General features: G+C 40.8%; 1 protein-coding gene across 1 annotated transcript; it reads right to left on the bottom strand.

The window, feature by feature from the left end:
• Window positions 1-217: 217 nt before the first annotated feature.
• LOC124795996 lies at window positions 218-19722 on the bottom strand. The gene is made up of 5 exons (XM_047260078.1): window positions 19687-19722; window positions 15114-15230; window positions 13406-13695; window positions 1552-1710; window positions 218-260 (listed from the first exon to the last, which is right to left on the bottom strand). The coding sequence occupies exons 1-5, from the start codon at window positions 19720-19722 to the stop codon at window positions 218-220; spliced, it is 645 nt and encodes a 214-aa protein (XP_047116034.1).
• Window positions 19723-19929: the final 207 nt, after the last annotated feature.

Genomic DNA, 19929 nt, shown 5'->3' with positions numbered 1-19929 from the left:
ACAACCCTTTTTAGTTCCAAAACTTACAATAAATATTGCTACTAAATGTCGGCCGATGTACGCTTTGTAGGAGATGTATACTTTTGTATGAACGAGTTTCTTTTGTTTGGAGATAAAGTAGACCTCAAACACAGCAGCTGAGGAACACCCACTCGGCACGGTTCATTGGTCGTAGCTGAGGCTGCCTTGTGGACTGTCGAAGACTGGCGACGTGATTCTATTGACGTGTCGCGGAGCAGATCTCGGAGGATGCAACGCAGCTGCAATAGAAGAGCAGGGTTTTAGTGCAGTGAGGGCGTTGTATCTCTGACGTTTAGTCTTTTATATGAGATAAACAGCGCTTCTGTCGACGTGACACATGAAATTGTATGGTTTGTAGTCAGGTATTGCTTTTGCTGAATGGGCAGCTATGGGCGCACAAAATGAGGTTTCAGGTCATCTGACTGTGAGCAGCTTGACCGTAGCAGTACCAGCGCATTTTCCATTACAAACATTAGTGAGGTAGGTTGGGAGAGAGGGGCAGGGGTGCTTTATGCCTACCCTAAGAAAAAGTTAGAAAAGTGAAAACTTCGTTAATTGTTGTTGACTTCTATAAACAACATACTTTTTAAATATACACAGATATGTAAGTAGGGTCCAGAACCCGAAAATATCTTTTACCACATTCTTAGCAACATTAACGCATTTTCCATAACGTGTACTACCAAGATGGTAGTACAAGCAATAAACATTTTTTCAAAATTTTAGAGTACAAACTAAATGACTAGATTACAATATTTTCAAAAGGTGGGCGTAAAGTATTCCCTCCCCCCCCCCCCCCCCCCCCAGCCCAGTCCCCCCCGTGCAATTTCTATTGCGAAGGTAAAAACTAAAAAAAAATGCAAATTTCGTTATATGTTGTTGACTTTCGCTCACAACATACCTTCTAAAGCGATACTGGTGTCTAAGTAAGGTTCTAAACCTGAAAATATTGATTATGACATCATCTCGGATTATTAATCGAATCATGCCGTCGCATTGTAGCAACGTTTCGACGGGTTTCCTATTCATCATCTTCAACCACTTCGTGGCGTTGTGTTGTCACAAAGTTTCGATAAGTTTCCCACCCTTTATTTCCGCCTGAAGGTGATAAGAAGGAAACTCGTCGAAACTTCGAGACAGCACAAAACCACGACTCTACTGATAACCCGAGAAGATTTCAACAAGTCTGATACCCCTCCGTAACGTTTTATTTACTCAAAACAAAAGCCCAGGACGGTAACAAATAACATACTACGACGAAATAATAGCAAGTTGTTAATTTGGAGATTCACAGGTAGAATCACATTAGTTCAAGGTGGACAGAGTCGTAACTTTCACAAGGTGGAAGGCGGTATCTGAAGCAATAACAGGACACGGATGCACAAGCAATGTGGAGAAAAGGATGGTGTGCAAGAATGCAGACCCTACCTTAATGAGTTGGAAACATGTTAATGGAAGGCAAAATTAACATCTATTAATTCTACATTTATGTGGTGTACTTACGTAAATTGAGCGGTGTCGAAGACATACCCGCCAGGACACTTGTACATATCCGGGTAGTAGCCGCCATCTTCGGTAGGCTTGCAGGCGTAGTAGATGTTTGGGTTCTCTGGGACAATACCCATCTCGAGTGACTGAGTGCAGGGCTTGACGGGTCCTTCCGTGCAGATGCGGTCTGACGTTGTCAGTCTAGCCACAAAGAAAAATTATTTCACGTTATACGAGATCAATTTTGGAGCCAGAGAGCTGTACAAAATGTAGGTAGCCACACCTCTGCTCAGCAGGATGTGACAAAGAGTTCTACAGTAAGCTGGCAGGATCTAGATCACAGTACTGTAGGTCATCCACAAGACCAAGTGGCGTATACTTGGTTTTGGAGGGGGTCCGCCTTGAGCAAAACAACTTTATCTTTTCTTCTATTTCCCAGGAATGTTTCGCTGAGGTTTCAGCATCAGTGCGCTTTTATTTTCTTTACTACTTGTGCACAAATAAATTTGAGTTTTTATGACAGTATTTGCAAACCTGTGGAACAGACAAGGTTGTGTATACTTGCCTTGTTACCACTTGCTGTGTTTATTTTTTTTAATTTTTTTTTTACGTTTTCATTGCACTTGTGTATATATTTCCGTGTGTGTGTGTTTTTGTATGTGTGCGTGTTTGCAATATGTTTCGCCAGAAAACACCACACACACACACACACACACACACACACACACACACACACACACACTATCTCTCTCTCTCTCTCTCTCTTTCTCTCTATCGCTCTCTCTGTCTCTCTCTTCCGCATAGAATTAATATTAGGCCTAAAATTACATTCCAATTTTGGAACAAATAATTTTTCTGCATTAATTTCTGTGTGGTTACAGATGACAAACTGCGAAAGAAAACAAATGCAATAAAAGCCCAGAAAAGGGCAGCATGTTGCAACAAGGTATATAGGTACCGGTGTGTACAGAACTTTGTCTGTTCCTCAAATCTGTAATTACTGTTTTAAAAACTCAAATTTATACGTGTACAAGTAATAATGACCTTTTGTCCTGTTTAATAGAAAGAAAGTAAAAGCCCACTGATGATGCTGAAATTTCAGCTGAAGATGTCTGTGAAGTAGACAATATGAAGTTGCGTTTTGCTCGAGAGGGTCCCCGTCCAAAAACAAATCCAGTTGTAGGCAAACACGTACAGAAGAGCTTCAACCTCAAGACGTAGTACTATTGTGAAAGATTTGGGGCCCTCCTGAGTACGGTGAAGCAAGAGGATAACAGTGACGCTAGTTTTTCATGTTGCAGTTTTGTACACCCAACAGCATCTCCAGATTTATGTCACTTTTTCTATCACTAGCCTGTGCAGGTGGTTTACTTGCAGACCTCTGGCTCCTGCGTTCATACATTTAAATTCTGGGAACTGTTCTCCTATTTCCGCTCTAACGCTCAACAGAAAACAAGATATTCGACACATAAATCACCTTCATTCCAAAAAATGGCAAGATACACAATTTGTTTCATTGATTGCGGAGGTTGCCTGGCTGAGTCAGGCGTTCCCCTGCTGAGGCGCCTCGGAGCTGCTAGCTGCCTTCCCTGAATAAAGGAACAGGTATTGCTTTAAATACACTCTGTTACGGTCGTGAGCGTTAGTTACCATTTAGTTTGGACGTGGTGAGTTCAAGAATTCCTCTAACGTGACAAAGACGCTGTTCTCAACACCTCAGCCGGCCGGAGTGGCCGTGCGGTTCTAGGCGCTACAGTCTGGAACCGGGAGATCGCTACGGTCGCAGGTTCGAATCCTGCCTCGGGCATGGATGTGTGTGATGTCCTTAGGTTAGTTAGGTTTAAGTAGTTCTAAGTTCTAGGGGACCGATAACCTCAGATGTTAAGTACCATAGTGCTCAGAGCCATTTGAACCATTCAACACCTCACTGAGTTTGAACGTGTAATAGGGCAACGAGAAGCTGGACGTTTCTTCTGCAACACTGCAGACAGACTTGGCGGGAAAGTAGCCGCTGTACATAGTTGCTGGCAGTGGTGGTCACGAAAAGGTGCGGGCACAAGAAAACCGGGTTCCGGACGGTCGCGTAGCACTACCGAGAGAGAAGACCATCGTGTTCGGCGTATGGTTCTTGCGCATAATATAGCATCTGCAGGAGCAATTTGAGCAGCAGTTATCACCACAGTGATACAATGGACTGTTACAAATCGGTCACTTCAAGGACAACTCCTTGTCAGATCCCCTGTAGCGTACATTTCACTGACGCCACACCACCACCATTTACGAATTCACTGGTGACCAGGGAAGAGGTCTTTAACGTTTTCTGAGGAAAGCCGATTTTGACTTGGTGCCAGTGATGGCAGTGTGTTCGTTAGAAGGAGGCCAGGTGAGAGCATATAACCAGCATGTGTGCTAGACACACTGGAGCTACGGTCTGGGGTTCGATTTCAGGTAACAGCAGGAACATGTCCGAAATGTCCGGAAGAACAGACACCATATAAGTAATAGTTCTGGCAATACCGGCCATGATCTTCTTCTTCTGTGCGGATGCACACATATTCCCCGAACTCTTACGGCACTTGGTAAGAATGTCTTGCACACGTAATGAGTGTGTTGGGGTGGGACACTGCGAATGTAGTGTGTGGACATACAAGGTGAGAATGTGGGTCTCGCAGTAGGCGTCCGCGAGATAGTCCCTGCAGTCGCGCTATCCTCTGTGCACCCGGTGGCTCAGATGGATACAGCGTCTGCCATGTAAGCAGGAGGTCCCGTGTTCGAGTCCCAGTCGCGGCACACATTTTCACCTGTTCCCGTTGATATGTATCAACGCCCGTAAGCAGCTGAAGGTATCAGTATATTTCTAATTTCACTCTCATTGTTATCCCATGCCGGTCGCTGTGGCAGAGCGGTTCTAGGCGCTTCAGTGTGGAACCGCGCGACCGCTACAGTCGAAAGTTCGAATCCTGCCTCGGGCCCTTAGGTTAGTTAGGCTTAAGTAGTTCTACGTTCTAGGGGACTGATGACCTCAGATGTTAAGTCCAATAGTGCTCAGAGCCATTTGAACCATTTGGTTATCTCATGCACCCTGATTGAAAATCTACACGTCAGACTGGTGATTCGACTTGTAGTGCTGCCATTCGTGAACAACATTCCAGGGGGCTTTCCAACAGGATAACGCTCGCCCACATATCGATGTTGTAACTCAACATGCTCTACAGAGTGTCGATATGTTGCCTTAGTCTGCTAGATCACCAGATCTGTCTCCAATCGAGCGCACATGGATCGGACAACTCAAGCGCCATTGACAACCAGCATTTAACCGTCCCTGTATTGACCGACCAAGTGCGGTAAGTGTGGAACTTCATCCCACAGACTGACATTCGGTACCTGTGTAACATAATGCATGCACGTCTGTATATCTGCATTCAACATTATGGTGGCTACACCAGTTATTAATGTACCAACATTTCACGTTTGCAGTGGCGTATCTCGCGCTTGTATTAACGTGTAGTCTTGCAATGTGAACCACCTAAACATGTAACCTAGACAAATGTATTCCCGAAATGCCACTACTCTAGTATTTTTTTGGTGTTGCGAGTTTTTCCCCGTCACTGTATGTTGAACCGCGTCTTTCACTCATTACCAGCGTAAACTTGCTGCCATTACGACATAAGTGTTGAGAGCGTCTGAAGTGAAGCTCTGTTTCTCAAGTGCATTATGAACATATGCTGGCAAAAGTACGAGCAACGCTGCTCCATCAAATTTTGTGAAAAGTTCCAAAGTGTTTATATGAACTTTTGTGTCAGAGCCAAGAGTTATGATGGCACAAACCTTTTTTAACACGTCGGGTAGAACCAAATGGCTCGTGATGGAAGACTTTTATCCACAAGAAGACATGTCAATTCAGAAGGATTGAAACGCTCTATGAACTCAGGTCGGGATTGACAAAGGTCAGTAGTGAGTTAAATTTGAACGCAGTTAACATCCATCGAATGTTAATGCAGGAATTTGTCATGCGAGAAATGCGCACAAAGATGATTGCAAAGAATCTCACGAGGAAGCGCAGCAACAATCGAATGGATCTGTGTATCATGTGGATCAAATTCAGATTAAGCCAAATTTTTTCATTCGCCTTATTACAAGTCAAGAACTATGAATTTTTGAATATGACTTAAACACAAAGAGCCGAATATGAGAGTGGCACACTGCAAACTTTTGCCCTCCAGAGAGAGCGAGGAAGAGGAAATCCAAAATCTTATGTAGACTCATTATTTCGACACTGTGCATGTAGTTCAAAATGACCTCCGCTCAAACCGTCAGTCAAACTATTTATTGAAAGCCTTGGAATGACTCTGGAAAATGGTGGTGCATTTGCGAACAGTTATTGCACTCAATTGGGTTCAGCATTACGCATTGCACCCTATCATACAGAAATTTCCGTCAATGACTTTTGGGCAAGAAATGACAGTCGTATGTTTCATCTGCCTCAATTTCATCTAACCTCAGTAGCTGTGAGTTCATTTCCTCAGCATAAAATTACATGAAATGGCGTTATTTTCGTACTTTGGATGATATCATGAAGCGTGTAAACAATGAACCAAGAATTATTCCAAAAGAAGCTTTCCAAAACTGCTACGAAGACTGGAAACAACACCTCTCTCGCTGTTTAATTACCTGAAGAAACCTACGTGGAAGGAGGTATCTTTGATGTTTTGAGGAAAGTGTAATTCGTTGCTACTAAAAGTTGGTCCCAGCACTTCCCAACACACTAAGTACTTAACTTTCTGGAGGTCAAACAGACTATCCTACTGGAAAATGTGCCCTTAGCAGTTTGCCGCGTGCGTGTTGCATCCATAATAGAGGCCCAGTGCACTTAAGATTGGATGCATGCCAGTTTTTGGAAAAAACCTACCCAAGACGATGGGTCCGGCGTCATCGAGCAGTGAAAGACACGATCCTATCTGTCACTCAATGGATCTGTCAATTAACAGGACTTGTGGTTTTGCAGACACGTGAAGAACTTGGTTTACCCTGCTCTTGTTGACATCAGCGACTTGGAACAGAGTATCCTAAGCTTTTGTGGAGATGATGGGATCGCCGGTTGAAGTTGAAGCATTAATTCTCACGGAGTACGTTTTGAAACACTACTCTGACGCGTTCAGAGCACGTGATGTGACGCTGTATCGAGTAACTAGTTAAAAGGTGGATTTCAGAATAAATCTTCACAGCAACATTTGTCCTTGCCTTGATGCTACGAATCATTCCCAGCATCCCTGAAAGTGACGGTTAAAAAAGTTTAATGAGATCCTTTACACTAACATACGACAGACGGAGCCTCTTATTATTGTTCATCCCATGGAGTATTTCGGCAAAAAGTGACACATTTACTGGATCATTAAGAAAGATTTAAGATGTGGAAAGCAGAAAGGTGAATATTATAGCGCCCTATATGCTTAGTTATTTTATTGTTGATTTACAATACTTAATTTACATTATAAATTGCATCTTAAATCATAAATTGTCCTCAGGATGATTTGTGCCTCTGTAGTTAAAATGTGTATCACGTAAAGTAACCATTATTGTATCAGAAAAGTGGTTATCTAATTCTCATATGCGCTCCTCAACTCTGAGAATAAAAGTAAATTATTCTTTTGCTTATTGGTAAGGAGTACGAATTGTAAATCCCTATCACTCTGACGTACTGTTCTGTACGAAATCTAATCTTCGCTGAAGATTCTTTTTTTAAGATGCTGATGGTTCGAAATTTAATGAACATTGAGATTCTCTAATGAGCGACTCCTGTAATTAAGTCTGGTGATTGAAATACATTGTTAATTAGACAACTTGTGAAAGAATCCTTAAAACTGAGTGGACGGTATTAAAAGAAGAGGCATAACTTCTTATTCTCCTTTTTATGTCTTGTCTCAAATGTCCAACTTGGTATGTAAATGTTGGAAGGGTTTAGTTCTCTTTTATTTTTCTCTCGGCTATGAAGCGTTTTCTAGCTTTCATCTGTAAACATACCCTTATAAGTAAGTAAAGGAAGATGGAGGTGCATTGCTTCGTTGAGCATGAGATTTTTCAGAGACGGAGAAGTCGCTTGGCCTGGACAAAGATGTGGCAGGAAGCTGGCACTGGCTCTCACACTGAAACCGTGCTGACGTCCGCCTGTAGCCAGGGGGAGAAGTCACAGGGAACCCAAACATGGACTTGACTACCTCTCTTACATAGTCTGACCCCTATGCATTAACCGTTTCGCCACCTCGATCGGTTTCCTTCAGACCATTTTGTGTACATAAGGGCCTACCACGTTACTTCTCCTTTTACGCGATACGAAGTGGAGGGTAGTGAGTGAAGCCAACCACACTGCAATTGTATTCTTACTGGTAGCAGAACGAAAGAGTCCGTGTAAACCAAAACCACTAGTTTTATGAGTGGTCTATGCCACTTGCAACTACTACCTCCCCACTTCCATCCTGTTCATCTCATAGTACCACCTGCACCCAACGTCCTCGATTATTTGTTGGACACATTCCAATTTCTGTCTTCCTCGACAGTTTTTACCCTCTACACCTCCGTCTAGTACCGCGGATGAGTTCCCAGAGACCTTAACACCTGTCATCCTATGCCTTCTTGTTGGAATTCCTTTTGCACTCCTATTACTTTTAAGTTCACCGAGGTTGTTTTCAGTCTACCCTTCCGAGGATCTTATTCTTTTCAATTTTTCACTTTTCCTGAAGCCATTTCATTTTAGCAGTCATCTTAATCGTGTTATAATCTGAGGTCATTGCCGGATCGACTAAACTTCGTGGTGCAAAGTGTGAAGCATGTCAGTCAGTGCCTTCCTGCGAATACTTTTCTGTTGACGGTACACAGTCAGTGATAAAAATATTAGCAAAAATTGAAGACTGGGGAAGAATCCATTATAGCATAACTTATAGTATTTGAAAGATTGTAACGCAACGAATATTTGTGCAGTTATCGCCACACTGTACTGCAGTTGCCACTCGAAATGACTAAACCACTGTATTTATCAGAAAAATAAATGAGGTGGTTGTCCACAGAATCAGCGAGCAAAAGATGGCGTCGGAAACATTAAGTAGGAGAAGAGACAGATTCATAGGGACATATGTTGAAACAATTAGTTAGTTACATGTGCCATAGATCCTTTAATCGATTCTGTTATCGGAATTATGTGGAACGAGTCAGTTTACAGGATATGCATACAAAGGAAATAGGTTACAGTACGCTTGTTCGCCCGCTGCTCGAATACTGCTCAGCAGTGTGGGATCCGTACCAGATAGGGTTGATAGAAGAGATAGAGAAGATCCAACGGAGAGCAGCGCGCTTCGTTGCAGGATCATTTAGTAATCGCGAAAGCGTTACGGAGATGATACATAAACTGCAGTGGAAGACTCTGCAGGAGAGACGCTCAGTAGCTCGGTACGGGCTTTTGTTGAAGTTTCGAGAACGTACCTTCACCGAGGATTCAAGCAGTATATTGCTCCCTCCTACTTATATCTCGCGAAGAGACCATGAGGATAAAATCAGAGAGATTAGAGCCCACACAGAGGCATACCGACAATCCTTCTTTCCACGAACAATACGAGACTGGAATAGAAGGGAGAACCGATAGAGGTACTAAAGGTACCCTCCGCCACACACCGTCAGGTGGCTTGCGGAGTATGGATGTAGATGTAGGTGTAGATTAGTGTTAACATTGATAAACAATTATTTTTAGTCGTGCTTATGAATCTACACTTGCTTTCTTTTCTAACTGCTACCAGTTTTTAAGTAGAAATTCGTCAATGCAGTAGGAGTTACGAGGGAAAATTATTTTAAATTAGATTTAAAACTTTTTTCGCTACTTATAAAATATTTTGTATTATTGGGTACATGATCAAATATTTTTGCTGCTGCGTATTGAACTCGTTTTTGAGCTACTGACATCTTTAACAATAGGTAATAAATGTCGTTTTCTCTCTAGTCTTGTAGATATGGACATCACTGTTCTTCTCATACTCTGATGGATTATATATGACGAATTTCATTAGTGAATATGTTTATCACGACGACGTAGTTAAAATACCTAGCTCCTTGAAGAGATACGTACATGACGTCCACGGGTGAACACCACATTTTGTTCTAACTGTTGTGCAATCAGTACTTTCTTCCTATGTGATGAGTTACTCCAGAACATTATTCCGTGAGACATTATTGAGTGGAACTACGCAAAATATGTTAGAAGGTTGATATATTTGTTTCCGTGATTAACAATTATACAAGAAGCAAAAGTAGCTGAACTTAATTGTTTTAGAAGCTTGGCAATATGCATCTTCCAGTTCAAGTAGTCATCAACACGTACCCCCAAAAATTTACGGCGTTCTACCCTTTTTATTGACTCCTGCTTGTGTGCTACTTAAACTGTGGTGTGACTCTATTTGTTGTACATAACGAATGTAGTTTATTTCTCTTTCAGATTTTAGGGACAATCCATTTTTAGACAAGCACCTAATTTTTATTTGGAAAATGTCACTTATCAGCTCTACTGTTGCTTTCTCTTTAATAGAATTTATTACAACACTAATGTCATTTGCAAAAAGTACCAGTTTTGCTTATTGAAGGTCATATATATTTTTTCCCAGTCACTGAAATTTCCTACTTATCCAACATTGTCTGAATTAATCTGTACAACCTTTTGCACTCTGTTCATTACAATTCTGCTGTGAGCAAAATCATCAATTTTAAAAGAGTGCCGTGATCTATACAACCAAACGCCTTGGAAAGATCACAAACGGTACCAACCAGCGACATATTAATTATTTAAGGCTTGTACTGTTTGATGAGTGAACGTATAAATAGCATTCTTATTCGAGCAACCCTTCCGGAATCCAAACTGTCATATGCTAAGTAAAAATTGGACGATAATTGTTTATGTCTATTTTGTCACCTTTATTATGAAGTACTTTAACAACTGCATATTTTAACCTGCCTGGAAAAATTCCCTGTGCCTGTGGTACATGGCATATCTCACTAAGGACCTTATTTATTAAGTTGGACCAACTTTTCAGAATTCTGTCTGGAATTTTGTCAACCCTCCAAGAGCTTTTGTTTTTAGAATTTTTATAATTGTATTAATTTCAGTGAAGGATGCTGGCGCTACATTTATTGGCTTAAAGTTTTGTGAAATCATATTTTTAATATCGTGTCTTTTTTATCCAATTGAACCATTATTCCTACATTAGCAACTACGTTTAGAAAGTGATGATCTACAGTACCTGGAACTTGCGAATTATCAATCACAACATTAGTTTGTTATGAAATCATGTACAATGACTGGCTGTCTTGTCTCCTGTTGTAGAATGTCCATATAGTTTTACTCTTATTATCTGCATTATTTATTTATGACACGGCATACATACTTATGACGTTTTAGTAACTTTCACTAAAATACTACAATATTTTTGCTGGACGCAAGTACTGTCGGTTATTGACTTGTTCCTGTGTTTACATTAATTCTTCCTCTTCCGTGAGATTTTAATTCCCTAAAATTGTCCACGGCTTACTTGTTTTTTAACGGAACTTGTAAATAATATATTTTACGAAATAGCTATGGCAACCATAGCTGTTTCCAGGTAGAATTTTTCATTGTATCCTGGTCCAGCACCGAATTTTAATCTGACAAGAATTATCTACACAAGATGTCTGCGTGCAGTGCGTTCAGCATCATCAGCTGCCGTAGGGGTTTCTCAGGAAACTGTGGATCGTCACTTTGGGTAAGAATTATAGCGTAATGGAAATGTGATATATCAACCACAAATTTTATGATGATTAAGCTGTACCACTGAAAGTTCTCTTCAAAAGTTATAACAAAGCTATCTTCAAGAGAGATTCAAATATATCGCTTTACATCTTTCTCAGCGTTATAAACATAGGTAACTTCTATATCATTTATACTTATTATAATTTCATATCATACATTGGCCTCGAAGTTTATTTTCTTCTATTACCTGCAGACAGTACTTTATAGGAAAAAAGCCTTTCATACTATCTGGCTTTGGACAGTCTGGAGCATTTTAATGTAACGTGCGTCCACCTACATTTACATCGACACGACTGCTCTGCAACTCACACGTAAGTGTCTGACAGAGGGTCCATCGAAGCACCTTTAAGCTATTTCTCTACCGTTCCACTATCGAACAGCGCGCGAGAAGAACTAACACTTAAATATTTCCGTGCGAGCTCCGATTTCTCTTATTTTATTACGACGAATATTTCTCCCTATGTAGGTTGGTGTCAACAAAATATTTTCGCATTCGAAGGAGAAAGTTAGTCATTTAAATTTCGTGAAAATATCTCGAACGAAAAACGCCTATGGTTTAACGATTGCCACTCCGACTCACGTATCACATCCGTGGTGGGCTCTCTCCTATTTTGCGATAATATAAAACGAGCTGCCCTTTTCACATTTTTTCGATGTCCTCCATCAATCCTATTTAATGCGGATCCCACACCGCATAACAGTATTCCTGAAGAGAATGGACAAGCGTAGTGTGGTCAGTCTCTTTAGTAGACCTGCTGCTTTTTCCAAGTGTCCTGCCAATCAAACGCAGCCTTTGGTTCGTCTTCCCCACAACATTATCTACGTGATCGGTCCAATTTAAGGTCATGATTGTAACCCCTAGGTATTTAGTTGAATTGACAGCTAAGTTAGAATCCTGCCTCTGGCATGGAAGAGTGTGATGTCCTTAGGTTAGTTAGGTTTAAGTAGTTCTAAGTTCTAGGGGGCTGATGACCTCAGATGTTAAGTGCCATAGTGCTCATAGCCATTTGAACCATTTGACAGCCTTTAGATTTGCATGGTTGACCGTGGACTCGAACTGTAACGAAGGTGTTGTAATGCACATGTGGATGATCTCGCACTTCTGTTTATTTGCAGTCAATAGCCACTTCTCGCATCTTACAGATATCTTGCTTAAATAATATTTCAATTGATGCTGATATTTTGATGACTTTTCTAGATGCTGAATAACAGTATCATCTGCAAACAATCGAACATTGCTGCTAAGATTGTTTGCTGAATCGTTTATATAGATCAGGAGTAGCAGAGGGCCTATAACAGTTCCTTGGTGAACTTCAGATATAATTTCTGTTTACTCGATGACTTTCCGTCAGTTAGTATGAACTATGACCTTTCTGATAGCGAATCACGGATCCAGTTGCACTACGGAGACGCTACTTCATAAGCGCTCAGTGTGATTAGAAGCCTATTGTGAGGAACAGTATCAAAAGTCTTTTGGGAATATAGAAGTGTGGAATTGAAGTTACTAATATATATTGCTGAAATAATGCAGAACTTCCTGAGAGTGTTGCTTGGCTTTTATTGTTTGACTGCATCCACAAAAACCAATCAAATTAGCAATCACACAAAAACTCACAAAATAATTCCAGAAACCAACGTGAAGAGGTCAAACACAAAAACTGAGAATAATCAAGGAAGCAAAGGGGTTCCGTGCACATAAAAAATATAATTGTTGTAAGGACGTTTCATGATTGTTACCCGATTCAGAATGGCTTATTTGAGTGATTTATGATTCTATCAAATCACCATTGGCGACTATTTGGATGAAAGGTGATGGTTGCCATTTGTAGATACTTTCAAAATTTTTTTACGGACAAATTGTATTATTATTCTTGTTATATAATTTATTAAAATATTACTCACTTAATGATTTCTCATTTGCCTGATAGCGTTGCAATATAACTGGGTCTATGATGTGTAGAATGTTCAGTGAAGAAGAATAAATATTATACTTATTCGATTAATGTATAACCCGCGTTGCTTAATTCGAATTTCGGAAGAAGCTTTGTGATGGAATAACCGTTGTTGGCGACTTACGTGCAGTCCCCTGTGCAGGGATTGTAGGCAGCATCAGTAGCATTGCACGTTCCAGTCACCGCCTGCTCTTGGCCTTCAATACAGACGTGGTACGTCTTACAGTCATACGGGTCAGGGAAGGATCCGATGCTGTTACACGTGAAGGTGTTCCCAGCTGGTACACAATCAGACTCTTCCTTCGGAACACACTGTCTTTGACTTGCACTGCACCACATTCCATTGGCCTTGTCGCACACTATCATTGTCTGAGGATCGTAGTCATCTTCCAGGTTGCCAAGACATATCTGCACCTGTTTACAAGAACGATATACAATTAAAAAAATAAATATAAGAAGGGTATCGAAGATCGTCTTAATTCTGTACTTTATAAATAGTGTCTTCTGTTCTGGTAACGTACTTATGCCCTCTGTGAATTTCGATGCGCTGTCGTATGAGACGTTAATGTTGTGCTGCAGGAAACCCGCTGTAATGCCCGTAGAGCAGGAATACATGGAGTGAGCATTCGTATGCGAAGAACAGAATTTTCGTAGTCAAACGTCACCCGACTCTGGTACAGCATAAAGAGTGCCCTTTTTATGTAATTACTTCGCCAGTGCATACTAAATACCGTCGATTCTGTAAACATGCTAAAATATATGGAATGACTTTGGATTACAGCTTTGAAGAGATAAAAGGCAGAAGATCTCGCTTCTTTCCGACAAGTGTCACAGTTCAAATGTTGCTATCTTTTTCTTTTTTTCGTAAAAGGATAGTCACTACTATTTTTAGGTTTGTAGCCCATTTGATTGTATTGCTTAGTCTCTGTTTTAATAAATCATGCTGCGGCTAAATTGCGTAGAACGCCAAAGTTTTAGGAAAGAAACATCGAATCTGAAATTTAGAAATTTACTACACATTTAATGAATTTCTTAAAGCGACATTCTTCCGTCTTCATTTTCTACTACCATATGTTTCATCTTCATTCATTTTTCTAGCTGTATTTTTAACAGTAGGTACTGTCATAACATAGGTGCTACAACTGCAATTTGCTATTGCTATTACTTTAAAATATGCTGAATGGTTTGGAGACCTACATAGTTCGCAGGTAACGACACAGATTCTCGTATAGAAATCCGTTTTGCAGGTGAAAATTGCCCTGTGTAGCACTTGCCTCGCAAATATATAGCCATACAGTCACATAGTTTAGCCATATATTAACTGTTTGTTACAATGTATCTCAATAGTTACAACATATAAAGCGACTACTTCGGGTATGATGACTGGAATAGATGTCTGTGCCAAGTAACCCTTCTTTCTTTGATATATTTAGATTTGTATCCGTAGGAACAACAGTTATTCACCATTGCTGTTACTGACAATTAACTGTTTAAAAACAGACCAAATGTGTGGAATAATGAAGCTTTAGTCTTAGTTGAAAATGTAAACAGTTGGCGTTGTACCCAAGTCACATCAAAATTTTGTTGCATGTTGGTAACATGCACATTACGTGCTGCTCACTCCATGAATATCCATGCTCCAGGCAATGCCAGCGCCTAACAGAGTGAATAGGCAGTTAGTACTTCTGTGTCTATTCCGCAAAGAGCACAACATTTTAGATCTCAGTGGCTCGTGAAATATGAATGGGATTACACGAGATGCATACGAGAAATGAAAAAAATAAAAAATCATGCGCAAATTTAGGTGCTGGAGCAGTACATGAGAGTCTTACCTCCGAACAGTCCCTGTTGCAGATGACTTCGCCCGGTGATGAACAGTACGCCCGTTGAGCGAAGGTGGACCACCATGGTCTTGAAACGGCAGCGGTGGCAGATAAAGCGCTCGACAACTAGAAAAATAAATTTAAAAAATCAGTACACCTTTAGGAAAAGAGCAGAGAAAATTTCGTAGCTCAACAATTCCCCATCTAATTTCCCCTGTTAATTAATTCTTTAGCAACAGTCTATATAGACAAGTGTACATGTCACTGCCGCTGTTTCATTACAAACGATTCACAAAACAGCGAAAAATTTCTTGTTCGAAAGGAGTTACAGAGTTATGTAGGACTTGAAGACAATTTCATTGAAATTTGCAGCCGCAGTATTGCAGGTATTGGTTAGTGGATCGCCTCACTTAAGGTATTTCGTGATCTCTGGTTTTATCCGTTTTAGGACACTATGTGTAGAAGGTAACTTCTATGATCATGGTGGCATTTCATATCTCAATGTAGCCATAGTTCTGAATTCGGGAGTTCTTCGAGAAGAAAAGAAATGAAATGAATACTAGATGTGTCGTCGCCCAACTTGTGTGCCATTACAACCTGGCTATGATCTCACATCACTGCACTTGAAATACGAATCAGTCGCTCCGAAAGAGTCGCGTTAATTATAATACAACCTCACACATCATGCAAAACATTTCTAATTCTGCGATTTCCATGAAATTGCTGTGAGACGAAGCCGCCATTTGGATGGGCTTTATAAATTTTCTGATTTCTTGACCATACCTTTTATTATTTCCAAATACACCTGACGCATTTCGACATTCCGTCATTTTCAAAGGCTATAAAATACAACAAAAAGTGTTCTCAGAAGATATGAAAATATTTTATATTTCATCATCTGTTAGAGACATAGTATAGTGAGTAGAATATGGCTTTCTAGCTTACCAGTGTCATGTCAGTCATATAAAATGTTCATTAGATATATTGCATCTCATCTCGTGATTGAAAATGTTGACGAGATACAATGTATATAACGAAAAATTTTAAGATTTTAAGGCTGTTAACAGCATCGACGAACTTGGAAAAATGTATGATACACACTGTGCTGTCTTACCATATATTTATTCACAATCGGTTTCGATCACTGATCGTCTTTACAGTAGAATAATATCTATTGTGACAACTTCACATATCATACATGTTATTTAACCAGAAAAGCACACGCCATAGCTGACTTGCAAATGTCAGAAAAAGATACTTAACGCCATGGGGAATAGATACTTAAAGCCATACCGGCCTAAGCAAACTTTAAGCATTGAAAACATCTAACAGCAGTAAGTGCATTGTTCAGGCACAACAACACCCAGTAGGGTAACACACAAGTGTATTATGAAACAATCCCTTCTTCCACATTCATCTATCTTAGTGACCAGGTTCACAAAGAGAGAGTCTGGTTTATATGGAGGCGCAACAAGTGGCGTTTTCCTCGCGCAACATATTTTGCTTTGAGAGGGGTGACAGGAGTGAAAGCATAATATTTATAGTAAAATCTCCAAGCAATGAGATATACAGACGATACGTTGGATGAAACTTTACTCCTATCAACAACGAAGTCACCCATTTTTGCGCAGTAAATGGAATGCTCTGTGTCATGATAATACTATCACTGGACATCAACAGCGTGTGGAAATGACATATTGTTCCTTTGCATTTTAGGCAGTATTTAGTTTCGCTCTTGAAAACCGATTGTTTCATGGTTTCTGTTGTCTGCTTGAATCAAGTCGAAAAATAAATATTCGTACAATGAAGCGACGTACATTAATCTACAGAGACACGTATTTAGTTTTTCACAGTGCACAGGTCTTTCACGTGCTAAAAACAGAACAAGACTCGCTGCATTTCTGCATCACAGTGTCAAGGACTCTCGCCATATGATTTTAAATTTCTGCATCATTGTGTGGGAAGCACGTAATGCGGGTGGCGATATGAAAGTTACTGTTCTGTTACAGAAAAGTTTCTCTTCGTTGAGATTCTGTCATGTTAGATAGTCCGCTAACTAATCAACAATGAATTTTCAAGAAAATGATTCTGAAGCAAGTCTTGTAAAATGTTTTCTTTCTTTCTGCTTCCTAGGACATATTCAGGAAGACGAAAGTTTAAAAAATACACGACAAGAAAATTTAAATACATATTATATGAGATGTCTGTTCTTTCGGACATTTCCGAAAGAACACACATAATTTTGATCCTGCAGCCACAATCCTTGGTGCAGTGGTAAAACCAGTTCCCGTCGGATCACCGACGTTAAGCGCTGTGGGGCTGGGCTACCGCTTGGATGGGTGACCTCCGGTCTGCCGAGCGCCGTTGGCAAGCGGGGTGCACTCATCTCTTGTGAGGCAAACTGAGGAGCTACGTGATTGAGAACTAATATACGGCCGGGAGAGCGGTGTGCTGACCACGTGCCCCTCCATATCCGCATCCACTGCCGCCTGCTGGCTGAGGATGACACGGCGGCTGGTCGGTTCCGTTGGGCCTGTTCGGACGGAGTTTAGTTTTTTTGCCCACAATGAATCAAGACAGAAAGGAATTAAAGACATTAGCTGCCAGTGGGCATTAATTTATGTAAATGGGGGAAACTGAAAATTTGTAATGAACTGGAATTCAAACCCGGGTCTCCTGCTTATTAGGCAGACACGCTGTCACCGCGCCATCCGGACACACCGATCATCGCATCTGCACGGACTACCACGGCCCGCCTCCCGTCAGACCCAAATTCTCAACTTATACCACACATTGCTGACGAAGTGCCCCTGCTCAGTAGCCCCATTACTTGTGGCATTTCCTCGATTCCAGTAAGAATTCGAGCTTGGTGTGCACCTGCGCTGAAAGAATCATTGGACGAAACCTCTATTTTACATTCGGTGTCTGTTCTTTCGGACTAGTCTGAAAGATCAGACGCCATTTTGATCCTGCAGCCACCATGAATCAAGACACAAAGCTATTAAAGACATTAGCTGCCAGAGGGTATTGATTTATATCAATGGGGCAAGTCTAAAATTTGCGCCAGACCGGCCAGTGATCCCTTCAGTGAAAATGCACACCTAGCTCGAACTGTTACAGGAATCGGCGAACTAGCGCGAGTAATGGGACTAACGAGCAGGGGCACTACATCAGTAGTGTGTGGTACAAGCTGAGAATTTGGGTCTGACGGGAGGCATGCTAGGGTAGTTTGTGCGGTTGTTCTGACAGTTGTGTCCAGATGGCGTGGTGGTCAGCGCGTCATCCTACTTAGCAGGAGACTCGGCTTCGAAACTCAGTCCGGCACAAATTTTCAGCTTACCCTTTTGATCTAAAGAAATGCCCGCTGGCAGCCAATGTCCTTACTTCTTTTGTGTTTTGGAAATATAAGTACTAGTTATACAGCTGTGTTCATTCTCCCACTCTCGGACACTATCTAACAGCACCTGTGTGCTATTATCTCTGCAAGTTAGCTGCCTATATAAAGCAAACATACAAACGCTGCTGAAACTTTTATTATTCTTAGTATACCGTAAGCAATATTTGATTTTTTAGATTCATAAGAAACACTACAAACGGAAGATTACTTCCTCTAGAGTAGAATGCATTAACGTTTTATCGGTAGATGTCGATATCGATACTAAAGCAACTGATATAAATACGATAAAGAGGCTCATCGCGTAGTTCGGCTCTTGGGCGGATTGCAGCTTATTTTGCTGCATATTAATTTAAAAAGCCCTTCTGTGTTAGTCTTTTTCTAGATCAGCCAGCATAGAATGTCGCTGATTCACGAGGATTGTCTTCGTATAGTGGTACTAAAATTTGAAAACCGGCTTTTACTGCTAGTAAGAGACTTCACTACAAAAACAAAAATAGTAGTAACAAGACAAAAAATTTTTAGTCGCAAACAACAGTAGTATCCAGAATGAGAAACATCCCCTAGGCTGGGGCTAAGCCATGTCTCCGCAATATCCTTTCTTTCAGGACTGCTAGTTCTGCAAGGTTAGCAAGAGAGCTTCTGTAAAGTTTGGAAGGTATGAGACGAAGTGCTGGCAGACGTAAAGCTATGAGGACGGGGCGTGAGTCGTGCTTGGGTAGCTCATATGCTAGAGCACTTGCCCGCGAAAGGCAAAGTTCCCGAGTTCGAGTCTCGGTCCGGCACACAGTTTTAATCTGCCAGGAAGTTTCAACAGTAGTATCAGTCAAAGTATATACCTGAGATTCACTAACAGTAACTATTTGTCAAACCGCAATATCTTTTTCTCTCTGTTAATGTTTTCACCGCGCCTTACTGAGCGATTACACCACAATCGGAGAGATGACATTACCCCTGATGACGCCTCCAAAGGTTTATCTTATGTTTCTTCATATCTGATTTCATACTCTCTAATAACAGTAGAACAATTTGATACTTATAGTATTTCATTGTGGTAGATGGCTATATTACATCTGTTTTTTTTAAGGAAAAAATCAGCAATACAAAATCGTCTGTGCTCCACAAGGAATTTGCAGAATTTCAGCAGACACGTTACTGTTGTAATGAAACTAAATAATGATGTCTTACCACGAAGATAATCCTCACAGCTTTACGGAGATCCATTGTGGAATCGATGATTTTCGGAGAGCGGGGCAGCTTCTTATATACCCGTGGATTAACCTTGGGCTTATCAGAAAATACGCAGATACTGTTTGTATCGGTGATTTAACCTCGAAACATATTAGCTGCAATTTTCCTGTTATCAATCCACGTGTTACAGAGTGAGGCGGAAATAAAGGATGAGATTTCTAACCCAAATTAATGTGATGG

The sequence above is a fragment of the Schistocerca piceifrons genome, chromosome 4, assembly GCF_021461385.2.
Source record: "Schistocerca piceifrons isolate TAMUIC-IGC-003096 chromosome 4, iqSchPice1.1, whole genome shotgun sequence".
Lineage (NCBI taxonomy): Eukaryota > Metazoa > Arthropoda > Insecta > Orthoptera > Acrididae > Schistocerca > Schistocerca piceifrons.
This window is presented reverse-complemented; position numbering and strand designations above follow the sequence as displayed.

What these genes read in the sequence shown, in the direction of transcription:
- LOC124795996 (XM_047260078.1), bottom strand. Translation starts at nt 19,722, where the DNA reads ATGGATCTCCGTAAAGCTGTGAGGATTATCTTCGTG. An exon ending in GCAACAGGGACTGTTCGGAG is followed by an intron (nt 13,696 to 15,113) that starts GTAAGACTCTCA and finishes TCTTGTAAACAG; the next exon opens with GTGCAGATATGTCTTGGCAA. An exon ending in ATGTACAAGTGTCCTGGCGG is followed by an intron (nt 261 to 1,551) that starts GTATGTCTTCGA and finishes CTTCTATTGCAG; the next exon opens with CTGCGTTGCATCCTCCGAGA.